Source organism: Mesoplodon mirus (genome assembly GCF_964341445.2).
Source record: "Mesoplodon mirus genome assembly, chromosome: 10".
In the NCBI taxonomy this organism is placed as follows: domain Eukaryota; kingdom Metazoa; phylum Chordata; class Mammalia; order Artiodactyla; family Ziphiidae; genus Mesoplodon; species Mesoplodon mirus.
In genome coordinates, this window is record NC_138986.1 from 21516116 (window position 1) to 21534142 (window position 18027).

Below are 18027 nucleotides of genomic sequence, written 5' to 3' on the forward strand. Positions count from 1 at the left end.
CTAGGATGTGGGTCATGGAAGACTGGTTTATTCCTAGCAAGAAGAGAACAGTGAAGACTCTTCTGAAGAGGCAGAATCGCCATGAGAGAGAAATGGAGAGTAACAACTTCCTCCCATGACCTCAGATTGTGACAGCTTGCCATTGGGGGTGACCAACTTGTCCAAGTTTTCCTGGACTTCCCTGGTTTTGACTCTGAAAGTCCCATGTCCTGGTGGGTTTTCTAATTCCTTATGGTGGCTAAGTCAGCCTCTCTTCTTTTAACACTAAGAGTCCAATTATGATTACAACTGTTATAATTTTTTCTGACTGTTATCCTGGGGAAATAGATTTTTTTTATTTAAAAAAAAACAAAATAGTGTTCTCTGTGAGTGAATGAACTCAATATCTAGCCCTGGAGAGGAGAGGCAAGGAGAGAGAGAAGGACAGGATGTGAATGTGGGGGAGACCACTGAGGGAGTGGGATTTGGTGATGTAGAGGGAGATATGATTAGAGAGAAGAAGTGTAAAATGAAATTAAAGACCAAAATGAGCTCTTTGAATATCACCCCAGCGTTCAGTGCCTGTGGGTAAACATGGGGGCTAGTTTGCCGTAGCTGTAGACCTGTGGGTACAGAATGGCCATTTGCCTCTCTTTCCCCTTGATTCACCTTTACTTGATTCAAAAGGAAATTCAGGTTAATAAAATCATCTTCTACATATGGCCACATAAAATTTCTTTTATCACTCTGTGTTTCTGTTTTGTTAAACTTTTCATCTTTAAAAGATGTCTATAGTTGTTACACTTATTTTAAAAAAATCTACCTCTTAACTCTCTTCAGTCTAGCTTCTCCCTTCACACCTCTGAAATCATCTTGTCCGTCTTTATGATGACTTCCTAATTACTAATTTGTATGGTTCCTTCTCCAACTGACCGTCCTTTTGTCATCCTTTCTAAGATTTCACACTTCTATTTTCACACTTTTGAAACTCGCTCTTCCTGTGGCTACCGAGATACCACTTTCTTCCAGTCCTCTCTCTATGTGCCTTTGCTGACTCCTTTTCTCCTCTGTTTCCTGTAAATATTGACACTGCCAAGGGCCTTCTTAATCTTTTTCTTTTGACATTCTCTAGATTCTATTTGAATGAACTCACCTTTACTCTTAAATCACAGTGATTTCCAAGTATTCACCTCTAGGATATTCCTTGCTCCTGCTCTTCAGTCCCACTTTTTCAACAACCATTGGACAGCTCCATTTTTGTAGCCTCCAAACCCCTGAAACTCAACATGACACAAACCAAGTTCTTTCTCTTTGTTTCCACTTCTTCCTTCTTTACTCTCTATGTGGTTCAGTGATAGCATCATCCAGTGTCACCTGGGGCAGAGCTGCTGTTGTCTCCCATTATCTATTCTCCCTCCTTCCATAGTACTACAATCTCATATTTCTAGCTGGACTAATGACCATTCAGAATGAAGGCTACTTTCCTAATCTCTCTGTAGCTAAGTTTTGGCCAAAGGAAAATGCAAATTGATGTGTTATGTGGCAGCTTTTGGAAACCTTTAAAATATTGCTAGCATCTTTCCTTTGCCCTTATTTTCTTTGTTCCTTCCTCCATCCTGCTACCTGGAATGTGAATGTGATGACTGGCACTTGAGCTGCCATCTTGGACCACAAGACTGAGGTTACACCTTAGAAATACTGAATTTCGTGCAGGAAGGAGCCTGGATCTCTGAGGGCTTCAAGGAGCTGAGCTGTTCTAATCCTACATTGATGACTTCTGGACTTACACACAAGAAATTAAGCATCGGGCTTCCCTGGTGGTGCAGTGGTTAAGAATCCACCTGCCAATGCAGGGGACACGGGTTCAAGCCCTAGTCCAGGAAGATCCCACATGCCATGGAGCAACTAAGCCCTCACGCCACAACTACCAAGCCTGCACTCTAGAACCTGCGAGCCACAACTACTGAAGTCCGCGCGCCACAACTACTGAAGCCCACGTGCCTAGAGCCCATGCTCCACAACAAAGAGAAGCCACCACAATGAGAAGCCCGCGCACCGCAACAAAGAGTAGCCCCCGCTCACCTCAACTAGAGAAAAGTCCATGCACAGCAACGAAGACCCAGTGCAGCCAAAATTAAAAGGAATAGAATAAATAAATTTTAAAAAACACCAAAAAAAAAAACCAAAAAAAGAAATTAAGCATCAATTTTCTCTAGACTTTGCTATTTTTGTCTTTATTACTCACAGCCAAACCTAATCCTAACTGATATATAGCCAAACCAAAATCCTAGAGTAATGTTAGACTATCACCTCTCCTCCAAGACCCACATCCAATCAGTCATCAAGTCCTACTGAGTCTACCACTCTGGTATCTTTCTCTCTTCTTTTTTTTAAATGGTATTTTATTTATTTATTTTATTATTATTACTTTCTTAACATCTTTACTGGAGTATAATTGCTTTATAATGGTGTGTTAGTTTCTGCTTTATAACAAAGTGAATCAGCTATACATATACATATATATCCCCATATCTCCTCCCTCTTGCGTCTCCTTCCCACCCTCCCTATCCCACCCTCTAGGTGGTCGTAAAGCTCCGAGCTGATAGGGAGGGTGGCAGGGAGACGCAAGAGGGAGGGGATATGGGAACATATGTATATGTATAACTGATTCACTTTGTTATAAAGCAGAAACTAACACACCATTGTTAAGCAATTATACTCCAATAAAGATTAAAAAAAAAAAAGCTCCAAGCTGATCTTCCTGTGCTATGCAGCTGCTTCCCACTAGCTATCTATTTTACATTTGGTAGTGTATATATGTCCATGGTGGTGGTTTCTCTTGTTGTGGAACACGGGCTCTAGGCATGCAGGCTTCAGTAGTTGTGGCATGTGGGCTCAGTAGTTGTGGCGTATGGGCTTAGTTGGTCTGCGGCATATGGGATCTTCCTGGATGAGGGCTTGAACCTGTGTCCCCTGCATTGGTAGGCGGATTCTTTTTTTTTTTTTTTTTTTTTTTGCGGTACACGAGCCTCTCACTGTTGTGGCCTCTCCCGTTGCGGAGCACAGGCTCCGCTCCGCGGCATGTGGGATCTTCCCGGACCGGGGCACGAACCCGCATCCCCTGCATCGGCAGGCGGACTCTCAACCAGTGCGCCACCAGGGAAGCCCGGTAGGCGGATTCTTAACCACTACACCTCCAGAAAAGCCCCTACTGCTGTTCTTTATAATTTTCTGTCTTACCCATGTCAGCCAGGATGAGAGTAGGATATGTTGTTGTTGTTCACCATTGTATATCCAGTTCTTAGAAAAGTGCCTGGCACATAGAGAACTTTCAATAAATATTTAGTGAATGAAATCAATGGATGCATGCATGCATGAAACACTCTTGCTCTATGCAGGGCTGGAGGGTGTTTATGAGGTGAAGGAAAATGGAAGACCAGTGTTAAGTAGAGTGCCTGGATTTATCACAAATCTATTTATTTATTTATTTATGGCCTTGCCACATGGCCTGTGGGTTATTTTTTTTTTTTTTTATAATGCAAGCCCTTGCATGGCAATCCAAATTTATTGAACTACTGATGCTAAGTTATACAAAATTGCACCACTTTAATTAAGGCTTTTAGTTTACATTTGGCCACCTCAAAAGTAGTTGTAACATTAGGTTGGTCAATTTAAATACTGTGGCTCCCTGTTGGATAGACACAATCTTTACACCCAAATGTTAATGCATACAAAGCAACAAGGCATTGTTAAATAAAACAGCAATAGTTACTGCAACTTAGGCCTTGTGACCAATTACACATGATTAAAATTACTTCCCACATTCACATCCACAGTACTCGTCCACCATTTTACATCTCAACCAAAACGTTACACATGTGAAACAATCACTAACAGGCAAAAATACTAAACCTGTATATTTGGTATTGCAAATACACTTATGCATGAGCAAGCAGGGGATTCACAGTGAGAATCTACAGCTGCAGAAGCCTGAAAATGATTTACAAAAATTGTTAAATCATTAAAAAATTGTTTGAAAATATACACTTCTTGTTGTAGACCCCCACTGTACACACAACTATAAACATTGTTCCCTATGTAAACAAAAAAGGAAACATATAATAAAAGATTTGAAAAGTCTGGACATTTCCTTCCCAACAGATATTAAAGGCAATGTCTTTAATCTAAGACATTATACTGAAAGGACTATCATATTTTAAAGACAAGATCACTGTCTCCACAGGTTTTTAAAAATTAAAAAAACTATATAGCTGTGTTAATCAAAGCGCTTATTTGTACAATACAATGATAATGACCTTGAATTTCTTAAAAAAAATTACAATAAGCTACAAGTATCAAAGAAGCGAAGTTATCTGGAGTAGTCTATATAGGAGCTCTTTGGACTTTCTTTTATTATGCTAAAATAGTGGTGCTTTTAGGATTTACATTATTGTACTCTCCAATACAAAGTATAGGGCGTGTTAAAGTATACAGTACACCATTTTCATACATGTACAACATTGGTGGATGAAAAATGTCTCTTAGCAGTAATACTGGATTGTAGCCTCTGGTTTTACCAGCTGCATACTCTAGGACTATTGTATAAGTAAAAATCTCTCTTGTGATACTGGAAAGTGATTAGAATGTGCAAACTGATGTAGTAGCTTTCATCCGCCTCTTAAAGGGTACCACCACAGAAAGTCCATTTAAGATGTTGGTAGGTTTAACAAAGTTGGAATGCTGGCACTGTTGAATTGGGCAACAGTTCTTCAGACCTGGCTCAGAGCTACAATGCATTTAGTATATTAAAGCAGCTGACATGACGACTTTTTGCGGGCCTTCCCAGGCACTGGAGTTTTTCTGTTAATTTGCCGCACTAGGTCATAAAAGATCTCATTAACATTTATTTTTGATTTTGCAGAGGATTCTAAGAATGCACAGTTGTTCCATTGTCTTGCTAAATTTTGACCTTGTTCCTTTCCTACAACTCTTTCATCTTCCAAGTCACACTTATTACCAACCAGAATCATTGGAACATCATCAGTGTCTTTAACTCGAAGAATCTGTTCTCTCAGATCTTGTAAATCATTAAATGTGGACTGTGCTGTGATGGAATAAACTAATGCAAAGCCTTGTCCGTTTTTCATGTACAAATCCCTCATTGCTGTAAATTGTTCCGTTCCTGCAGTATCCAAGATTTCAAGCATACACTGCTGTGCATCTACTTCAACTTGCTTTCTATAAGAATCTTCTATCGTAGGATCATATTTTTCAACAAAAATTCCTTGAACAAATTGTACAGTCAGAGCAGATTTTCCAACTCCTCCGGAGCCAAGAACGACTAGCTTATACTCACGCATGGTGCAAACTTGTAAAATCTAGTACCTCTCATGCTGTCACCGGGTCCCCGCAGCCAGCGTCGCCTCGCGCTCCCTCCAGGTCGCTGCTACCGGCGCCACGGCGGTCCTGCCGCTACCGCCGCCGCCGCCGCCGCTCCGGCTCGGCCTGTGGGTTATTAATTCCAGAACCAGGGATTCAACTCGGGCCAGTGCAGTGAAAGCACTGAGTGCTAACCACTGGACCACCAGGGAATTTCCACAAATCTATTTTTTAATGCAAGGAATTCTCTCATCTTTATCATTAAATGAAGAGGCCCATATCAGCCTCTAAGGACAGTTCCTAAGTCAACACGACAAGTTTTTCAGGGGGTTATAAGAATTTGCTTTAAAAATACTTCAGGAGATGAGAGTGTCCTGCAGCAGGCAGAGTGGGGGCCCAGGCTCCCACAAACTCACTCTGTGATCCTCAGAGCCAAGACAGTAGAGGAGCATGTCTTAAGATATATATATATATATATATATATATATATATATATATATATATATTTTTGGCTGCGCCATGCTGCATGTGGGATCTTAGTTCCCTGACCAGGGATTGAACCTGCAGTGGAAGTGAGGCATCTTAACCACTGGACCTCCAAGGAATTCCCAAGATTGGTATATTTTAAATGCTCCCTCATTAATTTTTTGTGGAGAGGGCCATGGAGCTGACAAGACAGTTTATCTATGTACAGTACACACATGCACACAACTAACAATCTCGAATGCCAAGACATTCCTCCTCCACCACTCGTCTTCCTTATTTGACTCCCAGACCCCTGGCAGTTAGAGCTCCAGGCAAGAGTTTGAAAGAGACATCTCAGGGCATCTAATCAATCAATGAAAAAGGACCTACAGATGGTGAAATTGGAGAGCATCAAGCTGTCCAGATAAATCCTCTAATGGGAAGCGGTGGGTTGACAACCCCTCCCACCTTCTTAGGGACACAGATTGATTTTTTAACATCTCTCTCTTAAACATGAATGGACAACAAAAAACTGTCTTGCTTCTGGGGAATGCTCTGAAATGAAACAGAGACACCCAAATAAAAAAGCAAATGCAGCATGTAGTCAACAAAAACTATGTAGAAAGGAATAATATATTTAAAACATTATCAATAGCCTCAAGAAATAAGAGAAGAGATTGCATCCAGAAAATTAAAAAAATAGGATGCTATAAAATAGAAACATTCAGGAAACATAAAAAGAGTTTTTGGAAATTAAAAACACGTTAGCAGTTGAAAAGCTCAATTGAAGGGCTGGAAGATAAAATAAGGAAATTCTGAAAAAAGTAGAGCAAACAAAAAGGCAAAGAGATAAATGATTAGAGGAAAGACTGATGAATTAGAGGACCGGTCCAGACCGTCTAACATCTGAATAACAGGATTTCCAGACACAAAGAACAGAGAAAAATGAAGGGAATAAATTACCAATAAATAATTCACAATATTGTCTAGGCCTGAAAAACATCAGTTTCTTGATTAAAAGGGATTTGAAAGGGATCACTGCCGAGCACTATAAAAGAAAAAGATGCAGTCCAAGACACATCATCATAGAATTTAGGAATACTGAGGATGAAAAGAAGATTCTACAAACACAGAATCTCTGATATGCTTCAGACACTTACAGAGTATCAGGAGTCAGAATGGTTTTGGACTTCTCAAAGCAATGCTGAGACTAAATGACAGTAGAGCTAGAAGATGGTAGAATTCTGAAGGAAAATTCTTTCTGACCCAGAATTCTATGCTGACTCAAGCTATTCACTCAAGTGTGAAGATAAAATGAAATTTCTGCTTGCAGACATACAAGGTCTCAAAACATTTCCACTTATCATTTCTCATGAAGCTAGTAGAAGATACGGCAAGTACAAAATGGGAGCAAACCAAGAAAAAAGAACCATGGGATATGATAGAAGAAATAGAAGATACAGTGCTGAAGGACTGAGGGGACCCTCAGTTCACTGGGCAAGGGTACTCAGCAGCCAGTGTGACTCAGGAGACCAGAAGGTTAGGGTGGCCCTCACTGTGACACCTTAGTCCATTGTCTGTATGTTTAACCTGACAATGCCAGAGTGCACCAGCCCAGATTCTAATTTGCATTTGGCTTGTCTGAGCCATGTGCTGATGAGTTTTTTCTCTTCTTGCCATGCTCTGCTGCTGGATCAGCTGAGGATTCTCTTTCCTACACTTTGGGTTACTCCAGGGGCTACAGATTGGCCATGGTAGAAGCAGAGAGAACAGAATGGCCCCAGCATCTGGTATACACTAGACCCCTGCCAGATGCTCTGAGTACGATTGACCTTATTTTTCCAGAACTTCCTAATGGCTTTGCCCACTGAGTGCCCCATAACGGCCTCTTCTAATTGCCCAAGGAAGTTGACATCTATGACCTAGAGAATCTTTTTTTTTCACGGTACACGGGTCTCTCACTGTTGTGGCCTCTCCCGTTGGGGAGCACGGGCTCCGGATGCACAGGCTCAGCTGCCATGGCTCATGGGCCCAGCTGCTCCGTGGCATGTGGGATCCTCCCGGACCGGGGCACAAACCCGTGTCCCCTGCATTGGCAGGCAGACTCTCAACCACTGCGCCACCAGGGAAGCCCCAACCTAGAGAATCTTGAGCCTCATTTTACAATGCAATATAATTGACTTTTTCCTTACACATCTAAGTTTGTGCTTTTGCTACTCTTTTTTATTAATCTAATTTCACTTTTATTAATATGTAAAATTATTAATAATAAAATATTTGTTTGAGGGAAAAATAATTTTTTCATCCTTGGGCCTTCATTGGTCCTTGCAGCAACATAAGATTTGAGGACATGACTGTATGGAGGATCAAAAAAATGGCCTTGGCTTGTTGATGATTAGACTGAGGACCACCTAAAAGAGATGGGTGATAGGAGCAGATACGATTAGCGGTCAGCTATTCCTGCAAGTTGTCTAAGATCATGGGGCTGAGGTGAGCATCCTCATGGCCGTCTCCACAATTATCTTATTCAGAGCTTATTCCGATTTTCCCTTTGATAGGATTCTCATAGCCATTAAGGGCAGAAGGCTAAGATTCAGGCCAATTTCAATTGTAGTCACAGACTTCGTCCTCCAAAACCGTCTGTAATTTTCCACTATCTCTGAACTTTAAGGATAATAAAGACAGTATGGGAATGGCTGTACATAAACAATTCTGATTTCTTAAAGTTAAGCGAATGTTCTGTGCCCTTTGTAGCATCTTGAAACCCTTCCTCAAGTGTTCACAAATTTCTCTTGTCTCTTAGAGTGGCCGTTGTCTGTAACACTGATCTTTTCCTGAATTATACTGTTATTTATTTTTTCTTTGTTTCTTTTATTAGACTGTGAGTTCCTAAAGGGCAGCAAATACCTTCCTCTCTAATTAGTCCTTTAGTTTCTACATTGCATTGCTTTGGAAAAGTAGGACCGCCTTTCATCTCTTGAGTCCTTGTTATAATCTAGGTCAAGCCCATTATAACTGTCTCACTGCATGTGTACAACAGTTCAGTGAGGAAGGGCAGATTATCATTTCCACTCTCTAGATGAGAACGCTGAGGCTTGGAGGGCGGAATAAAGTGGTCCCTCAGAGAGGGAACAGCCCAGCTGGGAATCAAAGCCATGCCTGTCTGATTCTGCAGCTTGAGCGACTAAGCACTACATTATTCGAGTTCACCATTCACTTCCTTTTTGTTTCAGACAGAATAGATTTCTTTCAGCCTTAGGAGGGTAAACTCGGGAATTTGTCACAAAAGGCCATGAATGTTGTTTTTCTGTTCATTTCTGCCATTTCTTATCTATTACAATTTTTCCTTTTCACTAACTGAAGGGGCTGTGGCTGGGACAGCAACAGAATTGAGGGAAGGCTGAAGGGTCTTGGGGAGACCCAGAGTTTGGGGTCTGTGGCAACAATCAATATGCTAATCACCTAACAATCCCCAAATGATTTAACATGAGTACTTCCAGCATCCTGGGACCCACACTTTCCATTTCTATTCCCATGCAGTGGGGGGCATAAAAGCACTCTGTTCAGGTTAGCAGGGGGCCTGGCAGAATCCCAGCCCCACTCTGTCCCTATGTCCACACCCTTGTGTGGCCCCCTCGCCTGTCATTCCTCTGGATAAAAGGGACCATGCCTCCCAGCGGTGGGGTATGCCCACCATTCCCAGTTGAGGTTATGAAACCTTCTGTCTCAAGGAAGGAGAAAGAATGAAAATTGTTGGGTAGGGGGGCAGTGTGGACAGGAATAAAGAGAAGGGGGCTGGAGGCTGATAAACGGGCAAAAATAATGAGTGAAAAAACTGCCTTGCTAGCAAATGGCCAGAAATCTGGGAAAAGGAGGAGGAGGGTCCCTGTGGAGATGGGGGGTAGGCCAGAGAAAGGAGAGAGGGAATGGGCCACAGCCATCTCCAAATTATTTTTCCTGTATTGTCGTTTTAAATGTTTAATACATACAGAGGAATATGTACATATCCCAGGTTATTTTTAAGGTGTTAGAATCATGTCTAAATAAAGTGTGAGAAAGCACACAGTAGGTAAAACAGGCTCTCTTCCTGGGTGAGAATGCAAGAAGGGGAGATATGTCTTTACCTAGAGTGGAGCATTGAACAATTGCCCCTTGACTGCTTGAAAGAGTGTATTGCAGGTAAAAAAATTATTTTTAGGGAAGTGAACAGCTCTGCCCTGTTTTCAGGGCTCCCATTCACATCCCCTCACAGCTGAATTGGAGAGATGCTTTACATTCAAGCCCTCCTGCAGGGAAAAAGGCTTAAAAATAATTAATTAATTAATTAATTAATTAAATTTTGGGCTGCGTTGGGTCTTCGTTGCTGTGTGCAGGCTCTCTCTAGTTGCAGCGAGTGGGGACTACTCTTCGTTGCGGTGCGCGGGCTTCTCATTGTCGTGGCTTCTCTTGTTGCAGAGCACGGGCTCTAGGCGTGTGGGCTTCAGTAGCTGTGGCATGCGGGCTCAGTAGTTGTGGCTTGCTGGCTCTAGAGCTCAGGCTCAGTAGTTGTGGTGCACGGGCTTAATTGCTCCGAGGCATGTGGGACCTTCCCGGGCCAGGGCCTGAACCTGTGTCCCTTGCATAGGTAGGCAGATTCTTAACCACTGTGCCACCAGGGAAGCCCGAAACAGGCTTTTCTCTTAGTCGTAGTCTTAATTGATATTAAAATAATAGAGCACTCTGTGCCCTAAATAACTCTTCTTAAAAATTAGATTATGTAGCAAGAGGTTAACTCAGGGGATATTATTTACAAAAATCCAGTAACTCTAAAACTTAGGACATCTGTCAAGAGTGATTTGCCTGAAAATGAGCCTGACTAGGATTTGGTACTCACTGGTGGTACCTCATGGATGACAACCCAGGTGTTTTCTACTCTTATTTATTGAATTTCTTCCCCTGATCTCTGGGACTCTTTGCTCAGGCCCAGATAACAAGGATGGAGGCACATAGGAAGCTGAGAATAAGAATGTCAAGTTCTTGGTCTCTACGTGCCAAAGTCCTCAGCCCAAACATGAGATAGGAGTGGTTTGAAAGAAGATGAAATTGGGCATCACTGGTCCCTGTCATGAGCAGATGAAGAACCTCTAAGCTGGAGAAAGGGAGAGAGTTCAAGAAAGATTGAGAAAGTTAGATTCCAGAACAGGGCTTTGCAGCCTGCTCTGCAGATTCAGCCAAGTCATTGGTGAGATAGAGGAGGGTGAGAGAAAGGCTACAGAATTCAGAGGTTGCTCTGGTGGAGACATCCCGATGCCTGGCTTTTGGTCTGGAATTCTCTCCTACAGGAATATACTCAATAATGCAATGGATTTAAATATAAACATGCCATTTGTTTTCCTTTTTAACAGGGATTGTGGAAATAGAATTTAGAAGGATCTTTGTGTTCATGTGATGAAAACCGTACAGATAGTACATCTGTATGTGAAGGTGCATGTTCTGTGAATCCTAATATGATAATAAGCAATGCATTTGACTATGTTAGGGAAGAAAGTAAATTACCTTTTTAGTCTCCATTGAAAAATCATATCACAAAAACCAAGTATGAGTCAAAAAAGGCAAGGAAACAGTAGCATAGAGGTGACACGGACAATGAATGACCAAGAATATTTGTTACTTTTCTGGATTTTCTGTTTGTGGTATTTGTCAGCTTTGTAAAATTAGTCATTTGTTGTGAATAAGTGTTCATGTTTGTATCTAATTTTTAGTGTATAATTTTGTATTGCATTCTTTTTCTTAAAAAGGGCCTCCAATCTGCTGCCCACGTAACTGTATTAGTTTCTGAAACAGATATAGGAAAAAAAAAAAAAAGAATAGCAATCTTTGTGCAGGGAACTCATGTCTCAGAAATGCCCTCATGACCATCTCAATATGCAAAATAAATGTTATTTCGCTGTTAGTAGAAATAGTGTTTAAAATTTTTCTTTCTTTTTTTTCTAACAGTATTAAATGCAGTTTCTCTCAATGAAATTAGCTCTTCTTTCTAGAAGACACTGTGGTGTGAGGAAAGAAATGTGGTCTAGAGACAGACAGGAAAACATTTGGGTCCCACCTCTGCGGCTGACCAGGGCTGGGTCCTTGAGAATGTTCCTGGTCTTCCCTGAGCCTCAGTTCTGGAATGAGGCATAGCAAGTACACAATCATGAGTCAGTCCATCTCCAGGACCAGGGCTCTCTCTATTTCAGGAGGATCTGCCGCCCAAACCCTTCTACCAGACACAGATGCTTTCATGAATGGATATTTAGTTTTGTCAATATTTTTTCCTGCATCTATTGAGATTATCATATCTTTTTCTCTTCTATTCAGCTAACATAGTGAACTGATGGATTTTTTTTTTTTTGGCCACGCCTCGAGGCGTGTGGGATCTTAGTTTCCTGACGAGGGATGGAACCCGGGCCCCCTGCAGTGGAAGCGTGGAGTCTTAACCACTGGACCACCAGGGAAGTCCCATGGGTGGATTTTTATAAACTCCACTTAATAGTGATGGATTATCTTTTTTATAAATTGCTGGATTCAACTTGCTAATGTTCTGTTAAGAAGTTTTGTCTTTGAGATCTTGAGGGATGCTAGTCTCTAGGTCTCTTTTCTGTGTGATGTGTTTGGTTTGGTATTAGCAGGAGGGCCCCTAGACTGTGTGAGGCTCCAGGAAAATTTTTTTTTTTGCAAGGCCTTTGTCTATCTAAACAATTTGATTTAAAATGTATTACAAAATCCATGGGCCTCTGTCAGGCATAGGTAGAAAAGAGGTGTTCAAGTATTTGTTTATTGTCTAATTGGTGCACATAAAGTTTCTTTGTAGCATCATCTCTTCCTATTTAGGTCCAGGAACTGTTTCTTCCAGTCCTTTATTATCAAAGCCATCATTTCTGGCTTCTTTCTTTCTTTCTTTCTTTTTTTTTTTTTTTTTGAGTTTCTATGTTCAATTTTTATTGTTTTATTTTTTAAATATCTTTACTGGAGTATAATTGCTTTACAATGGTGTGTTAGTTTTTGCTTTATAACAAAGTGAATCTGCTATATGTATACCTATATCCCCATATCTCCTCCCTTTCGTGGCTCCCTCCCTCCCTCCCTATCCCACCCCTCTAGGTGGTCACAAAGCACCCAGCTGATCTCCCTGTGCTATGCAGCAGCTTCCCACTAGCCATCCATTTTACATTTGGTAGTGTGTATATGTTCGTGCTACTCTCTCACTTCGTCCCAGCTTCCCCTTCCCCCTCTGTGTCCTCAAGTCCGTTCTCTAGGTCTGTGTCTTTATTCCTGCCCTGCCACTAGGTTCATCAGTACCATTTTTTTTAGATTCCATATATGTGCATTTGCATACAGTATTTGTTTTTCTCTTTCTGACTGACTTCACTCTGTATGGCAGACTGTAGGTCCATCCACCTCACTACAAATAACTCAATTTCATTCCTTTTTATGGCTGAGTAATATTCCATTTGGCTTATTTCTTATCTCGCTACTAGAGATGATGTAGCAATGCCAGTATTATTCACACAGCTGGAATCTGTTTGCACTGTTTGCAGTATTACTTCTGCAATTCTCTACTACCTTTGATTCAATGCTGATCACACCATTACTCATGATGTCACATCACCCATCTGCCACCCATGAATACTGGCTTCCAATGAGACACAGTAAAGTTGTTACTATGCTTTGTTGATGGTGACCACAAATGCAGGTCTCACCCCAGGTGTGCAGGGAAATGTGAATGATATTTATTTTCCTGGTCATGGTCAATGTACTGTCTGGAATTTTAGAGCATGGATGTAGAAGTCTTTAGACTATAATCAGTGCATTTCTAGCATGTGATCTTTCTCAATGTTGACCACACTGCTGCTTTCCAGACACTGCCACGAGTTGGGAAAAGACGTGGGGGCCTGTGGGTAGAGCAGGAAGGGCAGTGCCGTTTGTACAAGGAATGTCCCCTGATCATTTGGCATGATTAAAACCGTCCTGGGTTAGCACAACCGCACCAGTCAGAGGTGAGAGGGAGAAATCAGTCGGAAAGGCAATGGGTGTGCCAAGCAATGATTTTAAAGCCCCCAGAGGAGACAGGTGCAACCACTTCCAGGGGACTGCCTGACGCGGCATACAGAGTTTGCAGAAGGGTTTGGGTGATCAACCCAGATGCCAGAGTGCGGAGTGCACGGGGTGAGGCATTCTTGCCACCACAGGAAAAAGATGCCTGCTGCCTTCAGGGGCTGTGCTCATGGGCAGCACAGCAGTCAGAATGTAGGGGGGTGAGAATCAAGGCATGGGTCCAAATATGTGGCTCAAACCCAAGGGTTGGCAGTAAACTCTTAGTAGCCCAGAGACCTAAACTTGCTGTGTGTCTGACATAAGTGAGAGTCGCTCACACTCTGCATATCAGCTACATTCTGGAGGCCCAACCTTTCACGATCCCTCAAAAGCAATACTGTGTTTGTCAGAGGGAGCAATCTGCTTGCCAGGCCTCCTTCCTGGTACTGGAACCTTGCCCTGGGGTCTCGGGTTGATCCTATAGGTATGAATCCCTGAGCAAATAGGGGCATATGGTTGAGTCCAGGTAAAGGGTAGAGGGTCAGATAAGAAAGAATATGGGGCCAGGACTTCTGAGGGTCCCAGTCCAAGCTCAAGGCTCCCTGCCCAGGTGTCATTGCTAGCCTCAGCTGATCCCAGGCACCAGAGGGGACTTAGAAAATCTTAAGGAGTACACTTCAAAGTATGGGGCTACCTGAGGCTTAAGAGTCCAGAGCGAGGACACTGCTTGCTCAGGAGTAAGGGATATCTACTGGATATCAGAGTGATGCTGGCCTCATAGAATGAGCTGGGAAGCGTTCCTCCCTCCTCTGTGATCCATAACTGTTTATGCAGGATTGGTATTCTTTGTTCTTTAAATGCTTTCCCCCAGTTTTACTGAGATATAATTGGCCTATAACATTGTGTTAGTTTAAGGTGTACAACATAATGATATGATATATGTATATACTGGAGAATAACTAGCACAATAAGTTTAGTTAACAATCATCACCTCACAGTTACAATTTATTTTCTTGTGATACGAACTTTTAAGATTTACTCTCTTAACAACTCTTTTTTTTTTTTTAAGATTTATTATTTATTTATTTATTTATTTTAGGCTGTGTCAGGTCTTAGTTGTGGCACACGGGATCTCCATTGAGGTGCGTGGGCTCCTCTCTAGCTGTGGCCTGCTGGTTTTCTCTTCTCTGGTTGTAATGCGTGGGCTCTAGAGTGCGTGGGCTCTGTAGTTTGCTGCCCGGGGGTGACTAGTTGTGGCACGTAAGCTCCGTAGTTGCAGCACGCAGGCTTAGTTGCCCCGCGGCATGTAGGATCTTAGTTCCCAAACCAGGAATTGAACCTTCATCCCATGCATTGTGAGACGGATTCTTTACCACTGGACCACCAGGGACATCCCTCTTAACAACCTCCAAATATAGAATATAGTTAACTACAGTTACCATGTTGTACATTACATCCCCCAAACTGCTTTCTCTTATAACTGGAAGTTGGTAACTTTTGACCACTTTCATCCATTTCTACTTCTTGGTCTTGCCTTTTTACTCAGCCAGAAAATTCCTAACTCTTATTGAAATATTTAGATTCATGTAATTATTGAATGGTTGGGTGTAAATTTAAAATCTTATGATTTATTTTCTATTTGTCCCATCTGTTTTATGCTTCTTCTCCCCTTTTACTGCTTTCCATTACATTATTTTTTTAAACTTCATTGAGAAATAATTCATGTACAGTAAACTGCATTCTTTTTTTTTTTGCAGTATGCGGGCCTCTCACTGTTGTGGCCTCTCCCGTTGCAGAGCCCAGGCTCTGGACGTGCAGGCTCAGCAGCCATGGTTCACGGGCCCAGCCGCTCCGTGGCATGTGGGATCTTCCTGGACCGGGGCACGAACCCTTGTCCCCTGCATCGGCAGGCGGACTCTCAACCACTGCGCCACCAGGGAAGCCCATAAACTGCATTCTTTTAAAATGTACATTTGATAAGTTTTGATAGTTGTATACACATATTGAATCACCACCACAATCAAGATACAGAACACTTCAATAATTGGGCACTTTTAGTATTCCATTTTATCTCCACAATTGGTTAATTAGCCATATCTCCCCTTTTTAGTAGTTGCCTTTGGATTTACAAATTACATCCTTAATTTATGACAGTTTGTCTTCAAAAACAGTATACCAATTTCTGAATTATGGAAGAAGCTTACAAAGTTTCCTTCTCCCATTCTTTGTGCTACAAGTTTTCATACATTTTACTCCTACGTGTGTTTTTTTTTTAATTTTAGATATTTTCACCTTTATATTTTTTATTAGTTTCTGCTTTATAACAAAGTGGATCAGTTATACATATACATCTGTTCCCATATCCCTTCCCTCTTGCATCTCCCTCCCTCCCACCCTCCCTATCCCACCCCTCCAGGCGGTCACAAAGCACCGAGCTGATCTCCCTGTGCTATGCGGCTGCTTCCCACTATCTATCTACCTTACATTTGGTAGTGTATATATGTCCATGCCTCTCTCTCGCTTTGTCACAGCTTACCCTTCCCCCTCCCCATATCCTCAAGTCCATTCTCAAGTAGGTCTGTGTCTTTATTTCTGTTTTACCCCTAGGTTCTTCATGACATTTTTTTTTATTCCATATATATGTGCTAGCATACGGTATTTGTCTTTCTCTTTCTGACTTACTTCACTCTGTATGACAGACTCTAGGTCTATCCACCTCATTACAAATAGCTCAATTTTGTTTCTTTTTATGGCTGAGTAATATTCCATTGTATATATGTGCCACTACTTCTTTATCCATTCATCCGATGATGGACACTTAGGTTGTTTCCATCTCCGGGCTATTGTGAATAGAGCTGCAATGAACATTTTGGTACATGTCTCTTTTTGAATTATGGTTTTCTCAGGGTGTATGCCTAGTAGTGGGATTGCTGTGTCATATGGTAGTTCTATTGGTAGTTTTTTAAGGAACCTCCATACTGTTCTCCATAGTGGCTGTACCAATTCACATTCCCACCAGCAGTGCAAGAGTGTTCCCTTTTCTCCACACCCTCTCCAGCATTTATTGTTTCTAGATTTCTTGATGATGGCCATTCTGACTGGTGTGAGATGATATCTCATTGTAGTTTTGATTTGCCTTTCTCTAATGATTAATGATGTTGAGCATTCTTTCATGTGTTTGTTGGCAGTCTGTATATCTTCTTTCCAGAAATGTCTATTTAGGTCTTCTGCCCATTTTTGGACTGGGTTGTTTGTTTTTCTGCTATTGAGCTGCATGAGCTGTTTATAAATTTTGGAGATTAATCCTTTGTCAGTTGCTTCATTTGCAAATATTTTCTCCCATTCTGAGGGTTGTCTTTTGGTCTTGTTTATGGTTTCCTTTGCTGTGCAAAAGCTTTGAAGTTTCATTAGGTCCCATTTGTTTATCTTTGTTTTTATTTCCATTTCTCTAGGAGGTGGGTCCAAAAGGATCTTGCTGTGATTTATGTCATAGAGTGTTCTGCCTATGTTTTCCTCTAAGAGTTTGATAGTGTCTGGCCTTACATTTAGGTCTTTAATCGATTTTGAGCTTATTTTTGTGTATGGTGTTAGGGAGTGATCTAATCTCATACTTTTACATGTCCCTGTCCAGTTTTCCCAGCACCACTTATTGAAGAGGCTGTCCTTTCTACACTGTACATTCCTGCCTCCTTTATCAAAGATAAGTTGACTGTATGTGCGTGGGTTTATCTCTGGGTTTTCTATCCTGTTCCATTGATCTATCTTTCTGTTTTTGTGCCAGTACCACACTGTCTTGATTACTGTAGCTTTGTAGTATAGTCTGAAGTCAGGGAGCCTGATTCCTCCAGCTCCGTTTTTCGTTCTCAAGATTGCTTTGGCTATTCGGGGTCTTTTGTTTTTCCAAACAAATTTTGAAAGTTTTTGTTCTAGTTCTGTGAAAAATGCCAGTGGTAGTTTGATAGGGATTGCATTGAATCTGTAGATTGCTTTGGGTAGTAAAGTCATTTTCACAATATTGATTCTTCCAATCCAGGAGCATGGTATATCTCTCCATCTATTTGTATCATCTTTAATTTCTTTCATCAGTGTCTTATAATTTTCTGCATACAGGTCTTTTGTCTCCTTAGGTAGGTTTATTCCTAGATATTT

The 18027-nt window shown here is 41.5% G+C and overlaps 1 protein-coding gene across 1 annotated transcript; it reads right to left on the minus strand.

Moving 5' to 3' along the window:
• Positions 1-3565: 3565 nt before the first annotated feature.
• Positions 3566-5497, minus strand: LOC309810923 (ras-related protein Rap-1b). The gene has a single exon (XM_082633247.1). It carries the CDS (start codon positions 5337-5339, stop codon positions 4785-4787), a length of 555 nt encoding a protein of 184 aa, XP_082489373.1. The 5' UTR covers positions 5340-5497; the 3' UTR covers positions 3566-4784.
• Between the last annotated feature and the right edge of the window lie 12530 nt (positions 5498-18027).

Excerpts from the sequence above, each read along its gene's own strand:
- LOC309810923 (XM_082633247.1), bottom strand. The coding sequence starts at position 5,339 with ATGCGTGAGTATAAGCTAGTCGTTCTTGGCTCCGGAGGAGTTGGAAAA.